Here is a 21,863-nt window from a genome sequence, read left to right as displayed (position 1 = left end):
AATGCCTTTCATTTTACTAGAGACCATGGATTCATTGCATAGGTTTTTCTCCACACACGGCACATCCTGGTAAGAACGAACAGTTTTCAGGTTCAGTGAACTTCAATCCAAAGTGTAAATAATTCTCTTGGTACTAACGATATATTCCAGTAGCTTGCACTCCTTCCACGAGATTTAAACTTGCAATCGGATCTTTCTCACTTTTGTTACTGTTACTTGTTTCTGTTACTGAGTCATCTTCAACATTATTCCTTTCAGCAAAAACTTATCCATGCTGAAAAATCGACACATTATTGGACAATGCATACGCCTTTGCAACTAAAAATGAACCTCAAAGTATGCCACAACAAGGTCTGTGCCGCGCGGGTAGCCGCGTGGTCTTAGGCGCCTTGCCACGGTTCGCGTGGCTCCCCCCGTCGGAGGTTCGAGTTCTCCCTCGGGCATGGGTGTGTGTGTTGTCCTTAGTGTAAGCTAGTTTGAGTGAGATTAAGTAGTGTGTAAGCCTAGGGACCGATGACCTCATCAGTTTCGTCGTATTGGAACTTACCACCACCAACAAGGTCTGAGTTGGGACTGCGCGTCTAAAAACAACTGATTGGTGAAGACTAACTGTGCGCGTGCTAGGCGGAGGCTCTTCTATTATTGCTTACTCGTACATTAACCTCCCCTCACTGTTTCCAACTGTATGTCAGTGTGGCGCAGGAACTTGCTAAACTGGAACCAAAGAAAGTTGAGAAACACAGTGTGTAGACATAGTTAACTGGGAACTTGTGTTCTGTGCTGTTCAGTAAAGAGTCTTCCTCCTGACTGTGGTAGTCAGGTGCCCTGTAAGACGTGTTGGAAGACCACAGGAAACTGCATTTCTCGAGAACCAACTTTGTAGGTAGGCTGTACATAGGCTGTTTAAATTTTTATGTTGGTAACACCACGTAGCGCTCTGTGTGAAAATCACTGACTGCTCGTGCAGTCTGTGGCTGGTTGGACTCATTGTTGGAATATTCGCTTGCGTAATGTTGGGCAGTTGGATGGGAACAGCCCGTAGCGTTGCGCAGTTGGAGGTAAGCCCCCTGCAGTGTTGGTTGGTTGGTTGGTTTGGGGGATTAAAGGGACCAGACAGCAGTGGTGGATGTGGAGAGAGAGATGGCAGAGTTTTGAGAGGTTACTATAAGCGGACAATCTTTACGTGAGTCCGCCAGAAAAAGGAAATTCGTAAAGATGGTTGTCTTGAATTGATAGACGCATATGATGACTTATGAACGTTATTAAGGTAAATACATTGTTTGTTCTCTATATAAAATCTTTCATTAGCTAACTATGCCTATCAGTAGTTAGTGCCTTCAGTAGTTAGAATATTTTATTTAGCTGGCAGTATTGCCGCTCGCTGTATTGCAGTAGTTCGAGTAACGAAGATTTTTGTGAGGTAAGTGATTCATGAAAGGTATAGGCCATTCTTTTGTAGGGATTATTGAAAGTCAGATTGCGCTGCGCTAAAAATATTGTGTGTCAGTTTAGTGATCAGAATAAGTAAAGAGAAAACTGTTTGAGTACGTTCAGTTTTACTCAGATGTCTCTGTATCAAATAGCGTAGAAGTTTACCAGCACAGTCATTCATAATTTTACAAAGGGGACGTTTCATAACTTCTGGAACTCCTGAAATCATGGTGTTGGGAGCTATTGAATCCGCCAGTAGGACGGAACTGGTAATTTTTGAAGGTGGCTTGTACGGTCGCTGGTATGTTGCCATATCATTCATGATCACCAAGGTAAGCAAGACGCAGTACAGCAGTTCACACCACATTTGGACTGGGATTGCCTGGCGCCCTGATTCATCATCCGTAGATCATGTCTGGTATGCGGCGGCAAGACATATGTCATATCAGTCTCCACCGAGCAGTCTTCAAGAACTGACACAGCGTTAGGTTAAGGCACGACAGGAAACATCTAATCATCTAGCACGTTAATTCTCTATGTTTCCGTTACTTCTTTTACGGATATACTTTATGTACTTTTCCTATTACTTTTAAATTCTGAATCTGGCGTACTCATCAGTTCTTCCAAATTTCCTGTAACACTCTTATGCCGTTTCTTTCTTTCTGTATTGTATTTTCAAAGACACACTGCCAGTGTATTCTGGTGCCGAGTGAGACGTCGCAGTGATTCCCACTCGGAAGAGGTAGGAATAATGTCCCCATCCGGCCATCCAAACTTACGTTTTCTGTACTCTTTTTATTTTTATTTTTTTATCTGTTAATGGGAAAGCCAAATGGCACCTTTGAGGGGACTGGGCGTCTTTGAAGACAATTTTAGCAATTTACTGAAAGGACGGAAACTAGACAATGCCTAATGCTAATGAACGAAACGTAAGTTACGATATTGCTTCTTTCCTGTGAACATTCAGCGCATGAAAACCGCTATTCTTTGTGTTTGCAGACGGTAAGACACAAGAGTGGAAGCGCATTCTGGATGTGAACGTGTTGGGTCTGAGCATCTGCACCAGGGAGGCGGTGCAGGACATGCTGAGGAGAGGCGTCGACGACGGCTTCATCATCCACGTCAGCAGGTAGGGCTCACTACAACAAGTACGTAACGTCTTATGCGACTTCCCTCCTGTTACGTGGTATAAGTGCGACTTACTGGTTTTACTATCTTTATCAAAGAAATAAATTTTCAAGTTTCCATCCACCTGAAGTCCCTCCAAAATGTCGCCATGTATGAATTCATGTTTCGAAACATTTTACTTCCTGAATCTTTTAGAAACACCACGCATCTTAAATCTTGGTGTTTTGGTGGCAAGCTACATGTGCTTTGCTTTGCTTAAGGAAACGCGCTGTATTCTTGTCTTGGGCCTTTCTTAATCCGAGCACTTCCCTCCTGGTCTTCCATAGTTATTGTTCTTGGATATGCCCTGCTGAACCAGCAGGACAGGACAGATAGTATAAATTGTGGAAATGGGCCAAAATAAGGGGCTATCAGTTACACTCGAACATAGAACTTTATTATTTGATCAAACATTACAGGAGCCAAAAAAAAAAAATTTTTTTAGACATACAGCTTTAATCTTTGGGAGTTTATTACCGGCTGAAAGCCACTTTAATTTTAAAAAAGCTGAAGGCCAATAACTTAAAACGCAAGCATAATCAGAAATTTAAAAGGCAAGCCTTATCTTAGAACAATTCTTTTTTTAGGCTGAAGGCCCAAAGAATCTGAGATTTTCAGAGCAAACAATTTGAATTCAAAATCGGCTGGAAACACAACACTTAAGGCTAAACAACATTAATAAAAAAAATATACAAAGGCGTTATGTAAAACAGTTCTTAATTTGGCAAAACTCAACCAAAACAGAATTTTAAAAGGCAAAGCCTTTTCTTAAAACAGTTCTTTAGGTAGGCTGAAGGCCCAAAGAATCAGAAACTTTAAGAGTAAACAAGTTAAATTCAAATCGGCTGAAGGCCTAACACTTAAAACTCCATAACATTATTTTTTTTTAATACCAAAGGCGTTACGTGTAACTGTTCTTTAATTTAGGCTGAAGGCCTTAAGAGCAAAACAATTCAAACCCAAAATCGGCTGAAGACCCAACACTTAAAATTCACTAACATTAAAATTTTTAAAATGTCAAAGGCCTTACGTGAAACAGTTCTTTAAATTAGGCTGAAGGCCTAAAGAATCCTACGCCCTAAGGGCAAAAAAACCTTAAATTAAAAAGAATCGGCTAGAAGCCATACAAGTACAAACAACAAGAACAAATAAAAGAAAGGCAGTACACCCAAAGGCGCTCAGACGTTCGAGGGTCGGCCTGGAAGTCAAACACTAACGCTCGCTTAGGTGAGACAGGCAGTCGGGCCAACCATTCACGATCCGACGACAACCCAACCGACCGACAGTCAACGGACCCAACAACAGGATAACTTGCACCTCACCCGACCAGGGCACAACAGGGGGTTCAACAGAACAACATAGAAGACATTGGCGCCCCCAACCAATCATACATGGAGCTGTCAAACTACGCACCGTGCTGGACAGCAACAACACGATGAGAAAACTACAGTGCCTAAAATTTACGTCAGCGATTAGGGCAGGTAACCGTAACGTTAACGGCCACAAGGCAGAAGATTCCGCCGGTGCACTTCAATTCAAATAACCAAAAGCACTGAAACTCCACTGAAGGGGGGCTAGAATTTTCCATCTTGAAAACCACGTTGTTGCTTTGCGGGAGTACCCCAACAGCCGACAACGAACTCCAAACGACACAATGTGAACAGTCTTGACTTGCTGGTAGATTAAACCAAAAGTCAACTTTCGCGTCCAGGGTCGGTGAGCCACGGATCTCGTAGCAATAGGAACAGCCCACACGCTCTGACACTGCATAGAGAGCGCCAGTGGTTCCGGTCAAACTACGTCTGGCGGAGAATTCCTCGCTGCTCCACGCCACCCGACCGACTGGTCTCACACCGCCCAGCCGGGAACTAAAAACGCCAGGTCAAAGATTGTCCAAGGTGGGAATATCGACACACACCGCTGCTGCCACTCGCGGAAGGAGATAACAGCATAATCGCGAGAACCGCGGGAGACTAAACACAGAATCGCAACGAAGGCCTAATCCAGGGTCTAGCATGAGCCAGCCACGGCTCATTCTCTCTTGATCCTTGTACGACAGCGCTTCAAAAAGTGACTTACACATTATTGTGGCAAGCAAAATCACCTTCATTGAATTCTTAATTTAACTTCAAGTGACACAGACAAATGATGCTATTTTTCAACTTAGTCACCAAGTTCTTGTAAACAAAGGTCGGAACATTCTCTCAGTCGTTGACTTCCTCGACGACAGAGATCCGCTCCTTGGTCACGGAGAAATTCGAGAACCAGTGTGTGTACGTGTTCACCACCGGAAGATTTAAGAATCCCGTGAATCAGTTCCTCGGCTGCTTCGGCACAGTCGTCTTCCGTCGTCGTCGATGGCCTCTTCTTCCGATCAGCTTCAGCCACATCCGTGCGGCCTTGTCAAATAGTTAGCACAATTCCATTAGGGCTGCACACGAATTGCATATGGTTCACACACAGCCAGAATTTCAAGGGTTATCTACGTGCAAGATGCCGTTTTCACTCAAGAATCGCACTGTTCCACGTACTTCATTGTTGTAGTACGTATCTAGTAAGTGCACCATTTCACTCCCCAACCCAGAATACGTACTCTCTTTTGACAGTGCGCCACTCTTGTTGGTTTTGATCTTAGCGTGTGACGACATGTGTGTATATTGTTGAATGACATTTTCTAGTTCCAGAAATTCTATGAAAGTGCTTTTTCTTAGGCCTAGTCTCCATTATGGAGCCTAGATCACAACCATCTCTGCTGCCTTCACAGTTACAGAAACAAACTGATTGACTTCATGCAAATCCTCAATTTCCTTCTATCTTTCTTTATTCTTCTTTCATTCCACATTGGAAAATGGAGGGGGGGGGGGGGGAGGGACTGCCCTACAGCAATTCTCTTCACCTGTATGAATTCAAAATTATAATGTGGAGACTGAATATATAGAAAAATATTGACAGTAGACAACGAAATCTGGATATGGTGAAGAAGACTTCAGTGGCGATTAATGCGGCGTTGTTGTTTTCCTGCTAACGATGCAGAGAGATGCTGTTGAATTTTATGGGAGAATTTTCAGAGGCAGTATTACCAGCTCCGGGTAAAGCAGGAGTATAGAAAGGGGTTCTAGGGTGAGTGGAGCTGAGAGGAGCAAGTGGCTTTTAAAGCCATCTCTTTTTTTGAAGAAGGAAGCATTTATAGGTAGACATACGAGGTGTGAATAGAAGGGATAGAATGTGGTGTGCATTGGAGGAGGTTGGCTGCAATAGGATGGAATGTACAGCACATTGTTAAGTGTGAGAGGAATTTTACGAGGATATCTACTTTGGTAAAAATGAAGTGAGAATGGTTTTGGGAACTCTAGCTGTGGCATTGACACAGAATATAGAGCAGACATCCAGTTGAACTTTTAGGATAAGTTGGGGATGCCCAGAATGGTGAATATTTCGTAGAAGTGATGGCAAAGTATTTGATGTCTACAGAAGTCAGTTAGGGACGTAGGTAGTTGGCTGGGTGCAGCGACGTGTCAGTGGGGCAGACAGGGACTTGGGGACAGGAAGTTTGGATATGGCGACAGGAGTTGTAGTCTTACTTTGTAGAAAGATATTCTTGAAAGCTTCTAGTCGTGTCACATGTGATTCCGTACTTCGCGTGTGCAACACAACCCCATTCTTGTCTCTTCGACATTGAAGGTGAGATGTTATGCGCTTTCTGCCGTGGACCACTGCACGCAGGGATTATAGCACATTGTGTGATTAAACTATCCGCACACTCCTATGTACTGCGGAATTGACCACTAGATGCCATGAGAGGTGGATCCGTCAATATGAAAGGAAACGAGCAGTACGTGTTGTCATTAAGGAAGAAGTAACAGCAGGATGGGTCTGTCAGGCGAGCTCAGTCATTTCGAACAAGGACTGGTCATTGGATGTCACCTGAGTAACAGATCCATCACGGACATATCAACCCTTCTAAAGTTGCCCAAGCGCACTGCTGATGTTGTGACTGTGCAACATTAATGAAAAGAAACAACCACGAACAGACAGACAGCGTCGAACATTGCGCAAGGTAGTTGTAAACAAAAAGGCATGAAATTAGAGGAAGTGAGTTCCAAAGTGCTACCAGCAGCTCATCTCGTACAAGACTGTGCGTAGGGAGTTAAAAAGAATGGCATAGAATGGTCGAGCAGGATCTCAAATGTCACACATTTCTTTAGTCATTGCTAAGCGACGCTTGAGGAGACGTATAGGGCGACGCCTCCGGACAGTGGATGACTAGAAACGAGTGATTTGGAGCGATGGATCACACCATAACCTCTGGCATTCCGACGGGAGATTCCGTGTTAGGTGTTGTGGTGCTGTAGTGACAATAGTGAATTATTGAGGAGGTGGTGTTCCGGTATGGGGGAGTTTATCGTCCTTAGGTTGTAGTCCTGCTACTATGCTCATAGAAACGGTAAATGGGAAAGGATGTGAACACATTTTATAGTACTGTGTACTGCCTGCAGTAGATGAAATATTCGGAGAGGATGATTACATAAGCACGACAATGGACCCTATCATAATGCAGCACCTATGAGGCAATTTTTTGTGGACAATAACATTGCTGAAATGGACTGGCCTGCCTAGAGTGCCGATCTCAACCCAATGGAACACCTCTGGGGTGAGTTAGAACATTGACTTCGCTCCACAACCTAGGTTCCAACATCAGGACCTTCCCTGGTTTGGACCGAGCGAGTGGTTAGCACACTGGACTCGCTTTCGGGAGGACGACAGTTCAATTCCGTCTCCGGCCATCCTGATTTAGGTTTTCCGTGATTTCCCTAAATCGTTTCAGGCAAATGCCGGGATGGTTCCTTTGAAAGGGCACGGCCGATTTCCTTCCCAATCCTTCCCTAACCCGAGCTGGCGCTCCGTCTCTAATGACCTCGTTGTCGACGGGACGCTAAACACTAACCACCACCACCACCACCACCACTTCCCTGATTTCGGCTGTTGATGGAGAATGGGCTGTCATTCCTCCACAGATATTCAGACACCTCATTCAAAGTGTTCCCGGCAGTTCAAGCCGTCATTGAGGCCAAGGCTGGACAAACGCTTTATAAATGTCCAGAAGCAGTGATCCAGATACTTTTGATAATGTAGAATATATTTCATCTCCTTTCTGTCCTGTCAATCAAAATAAGTTACTAATACACTACAAGTTAAGTAACAAGTCTTCACTTTTCGGTGTACCTATGCTGATCTTTAATCGTAGAGATAAAATTACTGGCTAACATGACACGAGTGTCATCTCTTGTCTTCACGTCACTTTTCTTTGAGGCGCCATTCACGAATCGCGCGGCCCCTTCCGCCGCAGGTTCGAGTCCTCCTTCAGGCGTGGGTGTATGTGTTGTCCTTAGCGTAAGTTAGTTTAAGTAGTGTGTAAGTCTAGGGACCGTTGACCTCAGCAGCCTGGTCCCTTAGGAATTCACACACACTTGAACACACTTGTTCTTTGTCGTGACCGTTCTAGCTGCAATGAGCTAAGTAATCTCTTACTGAATCTATGCATTGTAGGCTATTATAGCAAACACAAAGATTCGTCACTTACGTGCGACGCTCTCTGTGTTCACAGTATTGTGGCGCACAATCCTCCAATAGCCGCCTACCTGTCGATGTACACAGCGAGCAAGCACGCCGTGAAGACACTGCTGGAAGGACTCCGGAAGGACCTGGTCGCCAGGAAGAGCAAGATTCGTGTCGGGGTGAGTTCTTAATCATAAACTAGCCATCGCCATCGACCGTTATAGTTCCACATTAGGTACCACCGTTCCATCACCATATTGTTAAAAGTAGTTCACATCCCTGCTAAGGCTCCTTACATATCTGGTATATTCCACTCATCAAACAATAAGCCTAAAACAAGGTCTTCGTTTTAAGTATCATTCGTATTAACGGTTTTATAGCGATTGAAATTAATGGGGCAGGATTTTCTAGTCTGCTGTGTAGTGTTTTATTACTTTTACAGTCTCTTTTTCTATCCCGTTCCGTGCTATATGTTCTCCATGAAACTCATTTTTGACAAAAGAAGACTTCAGTCCTTTCAGTCAACCGAGGAAAGGTCACTTAGTTCTATTCCAATGAACTGACTCTTCCGACTTACGACTAATCGTGGTGACGGGATGAATGCCGTAGGCTGCCAACGTAAGTGGGGACGAAATGAATGCCGGTATAAACGGTCCCCTTCCTTATGATCACTATAAGGAAGTTAGGGCAATCTCTTGTCCTGGGGTTGAGAAATGTACCGCAAAGGTGGATAAATCTAACTGAAAATCAACGTCAAGAGAAGGAGGAAACCAAAGAAAAACCACCGCATTAAATACATTAGTGATATCACAAGTTCTGTAGCCAAATGGATAGAAAGAAGGAAATAAATCAGACCACAGACCATGGTAATCGCAGTCCATGAGAAGCAGCCACAACAAGGTTTCTCACGTCCATATTCAGCGAAATCCTTGAAAAATGGAAAGTAGTAGAAAATTTAAAATTGCAACATGGAATGCAATAATTCCAGTTTAGCTGCAAAAACAGAAGAATTAAATTCTGGAAAACTAGAAAAATTAAGATGCTGAACTAGATGTGTTAGATGTATCAGAAATCGCAAAGGTATTTTTACTGGAAAGAAAAATCTGTATCAAGTGATGTAGCAATTCCCTATCTGTTTATAGTAAATGGAAGAACAGTGTTATTAATACCTACCGTGTTAAAGATCGACTAAAGGTTTCTCCAGTACACCTACGCACTATACAAGAAATAGTGAACAATAGGGAGTAGAATATAAGCACGATCAAATAGGAGAACTTCTAGGAATAACAAATAAAAACGTCAGTGTTATGGTAATAGGTGTCTCCAATGTTTGGACAGCTGCCTCAGTCCAGAATGGGTTGGCAAATTCGGGTTGGGGTTGCTTGGGGAAAGATACCAAACCGTGAAGTCATTGGTCTCATCGGATTAGGGGAGGATGGGGAAGGAAGTCGGCCGTGCCCTTTCAAAGGAACCATCCCGGCATTTGCCTGGAGTGATTTAGGGAAATCACGGAAAACCTAAGTCAGGATGGACGGACGTGGGATTGAACCGTCGTCCTTTCGAATGCGAGTCCAGTGTGCTAACCACTGCGCCACCTCGCTCGGTAGGCAAATTCGGGATGGAAAACATAAATAGTAGAGGCGAAAGGCTATAAGAATTCTGTGAACACTGTAACACGATCCTGACGAACACATCATTCAAAATTCCTAACAGAAGACGGTATCCACAGACAGCACCAGGAGATAGTGCTAGATACCAAATAGATTATATTCTAGACAACCGCAGATATAAAAGCCAAATACAATCTAGGCGTTCATTGCTTGGTTTTGACATGACTAGTAGTTATAGCCATGTGCAATTTATATTTAAATAGGAACAAAATATAACTGGGACTCAAAGGTATAGAGAAAGACTAAAGATTGAAGATATAGTTAATAGTGGAGGCGGATGAGGCATTTCAGGAAAATGTAAGCTGGTAGAAATAAAATGTTTAAGGAGAAATCAAAAATTTTCCTTCAATGGCCCAGAATCGGTGTGGCATTTAGGCAGAATTCGCCGTGGGCAATGAGGCAATCATCCCACCAACGCGCCAAGTTGAAGATACCAGTTTCGTAAAACATCGGGCCATTTTTGTTATTGTTTGCCGTTTCTCCATCTTGAGTGCCTTTTACGTTTGGGTGTTAAACAAAAAAAAAAAAAAATCTGTGCACTTGCAAATTGTCGGACCCATCCTTAATTATCGTCTTTTAATGTTTATGTGTGTGAGAAACGTAGGGACGAAGTGGTGCCCAAATGAAATGGACCAATTTTTTAAACTTACTTATTCACATTTTAAGCACTAACCTTCAAACCACTTCAAAGTACTATCCGTTTGCAGTAATACACTTGCCTAATCTGTTATTCCATTTTTCAAAACATTGTTTAAATTCAATCTTTTGTGTTGCCTGACAGCGTCTCCATCGTGTTTTTCTTCACTTCAGCAACTTCAGCAAAGTGCTTTCATTTCATGTCTCTTTTCATTCTAGGAAACAAAAAATGTCGTACGGGGAAGGTTGTGTGAGTATGAGCGGTAAAACACGGATCAGACCTTTTTGGCCAAGAATTGTCGCACAGACAGAGCTGTGTGAGTAGTGGCATTGTCATGAGGGAAAAATCAATCACCTGACTGCCGCAAAATAGGCAATCAGGCAGCTTCCACCTCACACAGTTGCGCAATCTTTTCAAAACTTCCAAGTAGAAAGCCTGAATGGGTGACTCCTCTCTCATCGAAAAAACAAATCAGCATTGCCTTAATGTTTGATTTCACCTGACGAGCTTTCTTGGGACAAGGCGAACTTGAAGTTTTCCAGTGGTTTGACTGTTGCTGGGATTCAAAATCGTAAGCAAAGCACCAAGTTTCATCGCCTGTGATAATTTTCGAAAAAAAGGTTTGGATCATTTCGGGATCCGTCTTTAGAAGCACAGCATGTTTCCAGGCGATCTTGTTATTATTGTTCATCAGGCAGCAGTCGTGGCACGAATTTGGCAACCACTCTTTTCATTCTCAGATCTTCAGTTTGCTGCATTGACCTCCAGTTCACTTCTGCCAGCCCCACAGTATCTTCAATGGCCCGTCGTCGATCATCTTTGACGACTGCACGAATGTTTTCAACATTTTCATGTGTTAGGGCTGTGGAAGGCTGACCAGAGTGACTTTTGCCATCAGTCGACATTTCACAATTTTTGAAATGGGAAAACCGCTCATAAACTTGAGTTTCCCACACAGCAGCGTCCTTGGACACTGATTTTAAAGTTTCGAGAGTTTCCATCGACTCTTCACGAGCAAGGAGTAGAATTTCACGCCCGCACGCTGTTCATGAAAACCAGCGGTTGCTAAAACGATAGCCATACAAAATATCAGTTACTATAAAATCTGCCGAAACTAGTCCAGACCTCCTCCAGCCACGGCACTCGGCTTAATGACTCTGGAATATTCGCTACATGCGATCTTAGCGGCAAAACGCAGTACTACAAAAGCTCAAAAAAGTTAGTTCCGTTTCTTTTGGGTACTTATTCGTGTGTCTTCTTGACAATTTCTGATAAGTGATGTCGTGCTTTTACTAATCCGTCACTCAATTTAATCCGCTAATGTTGGTCACGAAATATAATTGTACATATGAAGAGTCAGAGACAAGCTCCAAATTAATGCACCATCTTTCAAAACAGGAAGTTTCTCCAGGAGCAGTGAGGACAGAGTTTCTATCGAACTTCGATGGTCTTCCTCCGAACCTCTACGACACGATTCCCTGCCTGGAGTCTGAAGACGTCGCGGAGGCCGTTCTCTACATGTTGTCGCAGCACCCACGAGTCCAGGTAAGCTCATGTGGCTCCTACCGATCTACTTCGCGTCTCAGAAAATCGATTACCTTCTGATATTTTTATTTTGGACTATACAACTCTTGTAACACCTTCTATAGAACCACGTTGCCTTGACAAGAAAGTTGAACAGATATAGAGTTATTGAGTCTTCACCCGTGCATACTCATCAGAAAGGCGCCTCGTTTTAAGGAGTGTCAATCTCTTCATCTACTAGCAAAATGGACATCGTTCGCTACGAGGTGATGGAAGAGAGAGTCATGGAACAAACAAATACTTTGGATGGGGTTAATTTTTTTTATCAAAACCTTTAACGGATCTTTCCCTCTCAAAAATTGTGCATTCGGCATGACGCGCAGGACATGAACCATGATCTTATAGACGGAAACTTGTAGATCAACTCTTTTGACTGTTAGCGCTGCTCACAACTTCCTTCATACGTATAGACCACACAAACAACACAAATTTCCGAAACGCATGGAAAAAGGGTTCAGTAATTTACAGACTGCGATCATTCGCTCCCTTAGTACGAGGTGCATTCATGTTCTAAGGCCTCCGATTTTTTTTCTAGTTAACTACTCACCCGAAATCGATGAAACTGGCGTTACTTCTCGACGTAATCGCCCTTCAGACATACACATTTTTCACAACGCTGACGCCATGATTCCATGGCAGTGGCGAAGGCTTCTTTAGGAGTCTGTTTTAACCACTGGAAAATCACTGAGGCAATAGCAGCACAGCTGGTGAATGTGCAGCTACGGAGAGTGTCTTTCATTGTTGGAAAAAGCCAAAAGTCACTAGGAGCCAGGTCTGGTGAGTAGGGAGCATGAGGAATCACTTCAAAGTTGTTATCACGAAGAAACTGTTGCGTAACGTTAGCTCGATGTGCGGGTGCGTTGTCTTGATGAAACAGCACACACGCAGCCCTTCCCGGACGTTTTTGTTGCAGTGCAGGAAGGAATTTGTTCTTCAAAACATTTTCGTAGGCTGCACCTGTTACCGTAGTGCCCTTTGGAACGCAATGGGTAAGGATTACGCCTTCCTTGTCACGGAACATGGACACCATCATTTTTTCAGCACTGGCGGTTACCTAAAATTTTTTTGGTGGCGGTGAATCTGTGTGCTTCCATTGAGCTGACTGACGCTTTGTTTCTGGATTGAAAAATGGCATCCACGTCTCACCCATTGTCACAACCGACGAAAAGAAAGTCCCATTCGTGCTGTCGTTGCGCGTCAGCATTGCTTGGCAACATGCCACACGGGCAGCCATGTGGTCGTCCGTCAGCATTCGTGGCACCAAGCTGGATGACACTTTTCGCATTTTCAGGTCGTCATGCAGGATTGCGTGCACAGAACCCACAGGAATGCCAACTCTGGAGGCGATTTGTTCAACAGTCAGTCGGCGATCCCCAAAACAATTCTCTCCACTTTCTCGATCATGTCGTCAGACCGGCTTGTGCGAGCCCGAGGTTGGTTCCGTTTGTTGTCACACGATGTTCTGCCTTCATTAAACTGTCGCACCCACGAACGCACTTTCGACACACCCATAACTCCATCACCACATGTCTCCTTCAACTGTCGATGAATTTCAATTGGTTTCACACCACGCAAATTCAGAAAACGAATGATTGCACGCTGATCAAGTAAGGAAAACGTCGCCATTTTAAGTATTTAAAACAGTTTTCATTCTCGCCGCTGGCGGTAAAATTCCATCTGCCGTATGGTGCTGCCATCTCTGGGACGTATTGACAATGAACGCGGACTCATTTTAAAACAATGAGCATGTTTCTATCTCTTTCCAGTCCGGAGAAAAAAAAATCGGAGGCCTTAGAACTTGAATGCACCTCGTAAAGGTCTATACGAACACATCTGAATATTGTCCGTTCAAACAGAATGCTTTTTTATTTTGATCATCTCCATGGTGGGTTCTTATTTTCTTTATAGAAAATTTAATTTCAGTTATCTGAGAACATAGTCCCTTTTAAAAAGGATTAGAGTACAGTAGGAAAAAAAATTGCTTTCTTGATTCCATATCCACAAAACAAAACGGTTGCACGCTCTTGTATGTCGTATTTCGGCTCTCGAGCTGGGATTCATCCAGGGCAAAAATTTCTGTTTCTTGAAGAGCTATAAAGTGTTTACTGTTACCATTTCTCTTATCTGGTTCTGAATGAATCACAACAGAAAATTTTCATATTTTTCTTACATGTAACAAATTATGCAATGTTCGCGCCCCTGTGTGAGTTCTAATCATAATCAACATTATATACCGAAGTGACGAACATCACGGGATAGTGATATTCACATATTCAAATGGTCTAGTACCCCGTACACAAGGTTTACAAGGGCGATGCGTTGGTAGAGCTGCTATTTTTACTCAAGTGTTTCATGTGAAATGGTTTTCGACATGATTCTGCCAGCACGACGCGAGTTAACAGACTTTGAACGCGGGACGGTAGTTGGAACCAGACGCATTGGACATTCCATTTTGGAAATCGTTAGGGAATTCAGTGTCAAGAGCGTGTCGAGAATACCAAATTTCAGGCATTATCTCTCACTACGGACAACGCAGTGGCCGACGGCCTTCGCTTAACGACTGAGAGCACCGGTGAAATTTTAGTTTAATACGCTATGGCAGCAGTCAACCGACGCAAGTGCCCTTGCTAACCGTACAGCATGTCTGCACCGCCTCTCCCGGCCCTGTGACAGTAACTACTGACCCTAGACGACTAGAAAACCGTGGTTTGGTCAGATGGAACCGCATTTCAGCTGGTAGGAGCTGATGATACGTTTCGAATGTGGCTTATACCCCACGAAGCCATGAACACAAGTTGTCAACACGGTATTGTGCAAGCTGGTGGTGGTTCCATAACGGTGTGGACTGTATTTACAAGGAATGGACTTGGTCCTGTGGTCCACCTGAACCGATCATTGACTGCAAATGGTTGTAACCGGTTACTTGGAGACCATTTGCGGCCATTCATGGTTTCCATGTTCCCAAACAACGACGGAATTTTTATTGGTGACAGTGCATCATGTCACAGGGCTAGAGTTGTTCATGATTGGTTTGTAGCGCATTATGGACAATTCAAGCGAATGATTTGGCCACCCAGATCGCCCAACATGAATCCCATCGAACATTTGTGGGGCGTAAATGAGAGGACAGTTCGTGCATAAAATCCTGCGCCGGCAACACTTTCGTAATTCTGGACGTCTATAGTGGTAGCATGGCTCAGTTTATCTGCAGGGGACGTGTATCGAGTCCGTGTCCCGTCGAGTCGCTCTACTGCGCCTGGCAAATGGAGGTCCGACACGGTATTAGGTGGTATCCCACCACCTTTGTCGCCTCAGTGTAAAACAGCTTCCGTAGACTGAGCAAACAGACGTCAGATCTCTGTACTCTTCTTCATTTCTAGACCAATCTCTCATTCACTTGCCTTTGACAATGCTTTTTGTGTATAGTTCGTTCTCCATGGTCCACATTTCGACTATTATCGATTCCCCAGTTACTGCTCTATTGACGTAGCTTATCGTAGGGTATTGATTGATCTTTATTTACCGTAGGGATACTCGGCCACGACGCCATTAATATCTCACTGAATTCATTACAATTGGAAAACATTTGTAAATGAGGCTTAAAATTCTCGCAGATGTGACTGACATTGAGTTTAATTTGATTCTGTTAATTCGCCCGACGTCAGACACAAATTTTGCAGTGAATAAGAACGTAATTGATTCTATTTTTAAGCGTCGTATTGTAAGAGCGTTGGTGGAATGAAAAGCTATGAGACTTATACAACACTGGAGGATTAAAGGTGTAGTTGGATAGGCGTAATTTATTGATCAGTCAAAATCCCGCTATCGTTACAATCCTTTCCGTCAATAGCACGATCAGAAAGTTCGATTCCTATCTACTGTCAACGAAGACGTCGCTTGCCCTTTACAGTACATAGTGTATCAGCTCCGCACTATTATGTGCTTGTATTTCTTTGCTGAAGTCATAGTGGCTGTTAGACGCTTCCAAACTACAGTGCACTCTCCTTAAAGTGATACATAGTTATGGTGACTGATAGAAAAAGTACTTCAGAAAGATATGTGACCTGGGAATAGAAGTTTTGAAGGAAATAGGAACAGGCCGTAGAGAGAGTGACAGGCAAGCTGTGTAACAGAAATATCTATAGCTTGATATTCTTAGAATTCGTTTGTGTTTCCTACGTATCTTTGCTTATTCACTACTTCTTCTCTCTCTTAAACTGGTAATGACTAAATTGTACTTTTGTTTCAGGTTCACGACGTCATTATCTATCCTACCGGCAGCTCATGAGCTCGTCTCTGCTCTTCTGACTTCACCGTTTTCATCAATTTCTTCTGAATAAACGTTTTATATTGTGGATAACTTCTCTCACGTTAGCAAAAAATGTGTCTACATTTCCTTTTTTTCTACGATTTTGCATACTTTTTGGTATTTCATACTGCATGTCCAGAACAACATCCATGAGACCACTAATAAAGATATTGAAAAGTTTAACCTTTTCCTGTTTACTGACAAAAACGACGCAGAATACCCTATTCTCTTTCGATACTCATGAAATACTTCATTTTTTTATTTACCACACACAACTAATGAAATAAACTCTTAGTAAATAAAGACGGCTGTAAATATTTCAGCAATGTTCGCTGCGAAGTCATCCAAATTGCTACGGTTCCATATTTTAGTCTTATAAATCAGTGCTATTCCGAAAGAACAGATACCATCTTCATGTATTTACGGTTAAGCGGCCATTGACCTTTTTCTTATGTGCGGATGCACACGTATTGCCCGAACTCTTACGGGACTCTGTAAGATTGTCTGCCGTGAGTAATGAGTGTAATGGGCAGGGCCATTACAAATGTAGTGTGTTGACATTATGTTGGAAATGTGGGTCTCACGGGGAGCGTGCAAGGGATAATTCCCTACAGTCGAACTATCCTCTGTACCCTCGGTGGCTCAGATGGATAGAGCGTCTGTCATGTAAGCAGGAAATCCCGGATTCGAGGCCCAGTCGGGGCACACACTTTCAACTGTAGCCGTTGATGTATATCAACGCCTGTCGACAGCGTAGAGTCTTGATTTAATTAACATTTCACCCAGTGTCAGGTCATCGGTTTCTAGAAGCGTTTTCCGTCGAAAACGACATAACATCGCGACAATAATATACGTATCGTGAAGCCGCAGTTGACTAGGGTGATGAACGAATTGAGCAAAGTTCAAACACAGTTCAAAGCCAACAGAAACAAGGTCACTCAAAAACATCACACTGAGATTAGCACTACATAAGTGAAATTAAATGGTATCTTAACCCTAGCCAAGTCCGTCACTTTCAATCAACACCGGCTTCAGCTAACTGATGGCTCCCAGATTCTGCACTAAGGCCTCTTTCGACTGCGGAAGTCTAGTCTCATTAATCGACAAATCACGCTGAGAAAAACAGGAGAGTCGGTTATCGCAATTCAACACCCGGGCACGAAAATGCACTTTCGAATGATTTGTAATCGTTCTGGCATCTCGATGATCACAGAGCACCACTGCGTCTAAAACTCGGGAACGATAAGCACTTTAAAACACATAACTCCATCATAGAAGGCCCGCAGCTTCCTGCTTCATTGCGCGTGGGCTGCCCTTTAAATTCTCTATTTCGCAAGCTCCAAAACGCCCCACGAAATTATTTAACATGTAGGCTATTCATCCAGTCAGAATCAGGAGCAGAATATAGGCATTCTCGTAGCCCGTTCCTACGCCTGCTTACCGCGCTTCTGTAAAGCGCTGCCTCCTGACAGATCTTTAAGAACTTTTGTTGCAACGGCCTTCATTGAGAAATTACTCTCCGGTGTCAGCTCGACCAGTCGGCTCATAAGGGCATCCGTTTGGCGGATTACGGAAAATCCAGCCCAGATCCCAGTTTCTTCGTGCCGAACCATATCCTCATTCGCTCTGTATCTGGAAACTGACTGTGGCGGCTACAATAGCGAACGTGGCTATGGAATATCGCCTCAGTTGTGCGACTGGATTCGTGAGTTCCTTTCAGAAAGGACGCAGTTCGTAGTAACAAACGGAAAGTCATCGAGTGAAACAGAAGTAATATCCGGCTTTCCCAGCGTCTTCTGTTCTCGAAATGCCCTGAATTTCATACTTGATTCGAAGGAAGCATTTTGACAGTTAAATTTGAAACTAATCTAATTTTTCATGCCCAAAATGGCTTTGCCTTCGAGAAATGAACTTTTTGAGACCTCATTTACATAGCTCGCAGCAGCTGTTAGTGAAATATTTCATTTTTCTCTCACGTAAATAATTGTGTTCTCATAATTACCATGATTACTTTCATGTAATTAAGTTTCTTTTTTTTTTTGCGAAACTAAACACGCAGGGTAATTTGATAGCGCAATTGTACACTTTTCACTGTTCGTTTGCATATAAAAATTAGGACAAAATTCATTGTGTAATTTTACCTGGACTCGTTAACTAAGCTTTCCTTTTTCACCTGCATTATTTATAGCAATTAAATATTATTGTGGAAAATTAGACCTCACGTTGGACATGTTGATACCCCATTTGTCCATTACGCACTGTTCGTTTGGCTTTGGAAATTCGGACAAAAATTTTCCTTCAAATCATTATTTTTTTTCTTAATCATCGTGATTACTTTCAAGCAAATAAATACTTGTTCTGCAATAATAGACTTCAAGCTGGCCAGTTTGATTGTAGGTATTCCACTCTTCATTTGGCTATGAGAAGTATGACAAAAACTCGTAGCATAATTTCTAGAGAGTCTTGTTTTCGCTCCACTCAAGCAACCGACCATAAGTGCACAAAATTCCTTTGAGCGTGGAAGAAATCAGACGAACAATTGGTGCAACGAGAGTTCACGAACACACTGCAATGGATTGTGGCAGCAATGGAGAAGCTCCTTGGTGCACGCACGGATGTTAAAGGAGTTCCAGAAAGTGCATATGGCAGTTTCACGAATCGTCATGGGAATACTATCGACAGTAACAATTATGCGTTTGAAGTTAAAGTTAACTCGAATAGTTTTTCAAGGAATGGCTCCTCATTCATCTATTTCCTTACACTTAAAGATAATGAGAACTGTTCGTCGCTTTACACTGGTTGCCTTCTAAAATTTTCCTGCACCGGGTGTGAAGCCCGTTTGTTTCTGTTGGCTCATTTCTCCCACACCGTTAATACAGAAAAACTAGTCTGTCTTAGGTTTTCTGGTAAGATCGATTTGTGAATGAGGCCTGAGATGGAGATTGACATCAGTTTCGTCTTCTTTAGCCGAGTTTGCACTTAGCAGTCTCGCTATCACTTCCTGTGCCAAAAGGTAGGCATTGTAAATAAATAAATAAATAATTCGTACCAGCAGGTAAGCAAGGACTACGTGCGAAAAGTGAGCCGATCTGTTTCGCTGTTATATCTCTCGTTCACGTCACTGTGTGTATAATTACTTAATATTGTCTCATTAGCTCAAATCCACTTGTGCGGTAAACAATCATAATGTTCCTAACATTACATAACATCTACAGTGTGACTACTATTCTTCTATTCTGTACTGAAGATCGCTGCGGAAATAGTTCATCTACTGAACAGGTTTTACAAATTAGGCGCCATGTTTTCTGACTGGCGTACGGAGCAGCAGCCCAGAAAAACGGTTGCAGTCGGAATAATTGAATTGTAAGGAAACAATGCTTTGTGAAAGGAAAAACAGACGACACTGGTGTAATATTCTACAGTAATTAGCCCTTTATTTTACAAAGTGGTATTCGGCTGTAATGCCACCTTCAGGTACTGTAATAATACTTTATAAAAGATCATATTTGTGTAAAATTTCGTGTAAATATTTGCAGAGTCTATGTTCAAATTCGCGTTATCTGTACAGTAAAAGAAGAGACAGTCTTCAAACTTTTTAATGAGCAGCTAGGAGGAGCCTGGCTGTTCGCTTTTGTCTTTATTCCTCCAGCTATCCTAATGTAACCTTCGTTGGCTGTAGTTGCAAATAATTCTTAATATACGAACTTATTTTGAGCTACAGATGTGTTATACCTTCATTAATTCACGAAATGTTTATTGTATGATGGTATGATGGGTTCTATTTTTGAGCATTTCTCGCAGGAAAGACGTAACACTTCGATGTGGCATTGGTATGCCATTGGCGCAATTTTATTACTAGTTTGCAATGTTCGTTCAATAATTGTATGACCAGAGTCTATAGTCATTCAGAGAAGACTTCCTAGTTTTTAGAGTCAGTCACTCAATACAGAGCAGTATTAATCGATCCACATCCTCTGTTGTTCCGCTCCGCTGCGAAAACTATTCCGGGGCACTTACAAACTTCATTTTGCTAAAAAATTTGAAATATTTTAGTTGACGAATTGGATGCCAACCCACTGTACAGAGATAAATATATAGAATTTTAAATCAGTGACATGTGTTTTTGTCAACATTATATATTCTGTCAATAACCGACGGGGAAGCCAATCAACAAGTCTCTTTGCCCTTCATTGTTTTTTTATGCCGAAACATACATGGTAGAAGTGTGCGTTGCAGGAAGAAGAGTTACATCATCACCTACACTACTGGCCATTAAAATTGCTACACCACATAGATGACTTGCTACAGACGCGAAATTTAACCGACAGGAAGAAGATGCTGTCATATGCAAATGATTAGCTTTTCAGAGCTTTCACACAAGGTTGGCGTCGGTGGCGACACCTATAACGTGCTGACATGAGGAAAGTTTACAACCGATTTCTCATACACAAACAGCAGTTGACCGGCGTTGCCTGGTGAAACGTTGTTGTGATGCCTCGTGTAAGGAGGAGAAATGCACACCATCACGTTTCCGACTTTGATAAAGGTCGGATTGTAGCCTATCGCGATTGCGGTTTATCGTATGGCGACATTGCTGCTCGTGTTGGTCGAGGGCCAATGCATGTTAGCAGAATATGGAATCGGTGGGTTCAGGAGGGTAATACGTTACGCCGTGCTGGATCCCAACGGCCTCGTATCACTAGCAGTCGAGATGACAGGCATCTTATCCGCATGGCTACAAGGGATCGTGTAGCCACGTCTCGATCCCTGAGTCAACAGATGGGGACGTTTGCAAGACAACAACCATCTGCACGAACAGTTCGACGACGTTTGCAGCTGCTTGGACTATCAGCTCGGAGACCACGGCTGCGGGTACCCTTGACGCTGCATCACAGACAGGAGCGCCTGCGATGGTGTACTCAACGGCGAACCTGGGTGCACGAATGGCAAAACGTCATTTTTTGGGATGAATCCAGGTTCTGTTTACAGCATCATGATGGTCGCATCCGTGTTTGGCGACACCGCGGTGAACGCACATTGGAAGCGTGTATTTGTCATCGTCATACTGGCGTATCACCCGGCGTGATGGTATGGGGTGCCATTTGTTACACGTCTCGGTCACCTCTTGTTCGCATTGACGGCACTTTGAACAGTGGATACTACGTTTCAGATGTGTTACGACCCGTGGCTCTACCCTTCATTCGATCCGTGTACACGCCACCCCAGCTCTGTTGGACTCAATGCCCAGGCGAATAAGGACGTTATTACGGCCAGATTTGGTTCTTCTGGGTACTCATTTCTCAGTATCTATGCACCCAAATTACGGTAAAGTGTAATCAAATGGCTCTGAGCACTATGGGACTCAACTGCTGTGGTCATTAGTCCCCTAGAACTTAGAACTACTTAAACCTAACTAACCTAAGGACATCACACACATCCATGCCCGAGGCAGGATTCGAACCTGTGACCGTAGCAGTCGCACGGTTCCGGACTGCGCGCCTAAAGTGTT

General features: G+C 43.2%; 1 protein-coding gene across 1 annotated transcript in view; it reads left to right on the top strand.

The window, feature by feature from the left end:
• LOC126336670 (dehydrogenase/reductase SDR family member 11-like) overlaps window positions 1–16,537 on the top strand; it is a 34,355-nt gene extending 17,818 nt beyond the window's left edge. Inside the window, exons 3-6 of the mRNA XM_050000617.1 lie at window positions 2,431–2,560; window positions 8,204–8,333; window positions 11,860–12,006; window positions 16,295–16,537. Of these exons, the coding sequence (XP_049856574.1) occupies window positions 2,431–2,560; window positions 8,204–8,333; window positions 11,860–12,006; window positions 16,295–16,333 (446 nt within the window). The 3' untranslated portion in view covers window positions 16,334–16,537. The remainder of the gene's footprint in view (window positions 1–2,430; window positions 2,561–8,203; window positions 8,334–11,859; window positions 12,007–16,294) is intronic.
• Window positions 16,538–21,863: the final 5,326 nt, after the last annotated feature.

Source organism: Schistocerca gregaria, chromosome 2, assembly GCF_023897955.1.
Source record: "Schistocerca gregaria isolate iqSchGreg1 chromosome 2, iqSchGreg1.2, whole genome shotgun sequence".
Lineage (NCBI taxonomy): Eukaryota > Metazoa > Arthropoda > Insecta > Orthoptera > Acrididae > Schistocerca > Schistocerca gregaria.
Note: the sequence above shows the minus strand (reverse complement) of the source record. Positions and strands in the feature narration are given on the sequence as shown.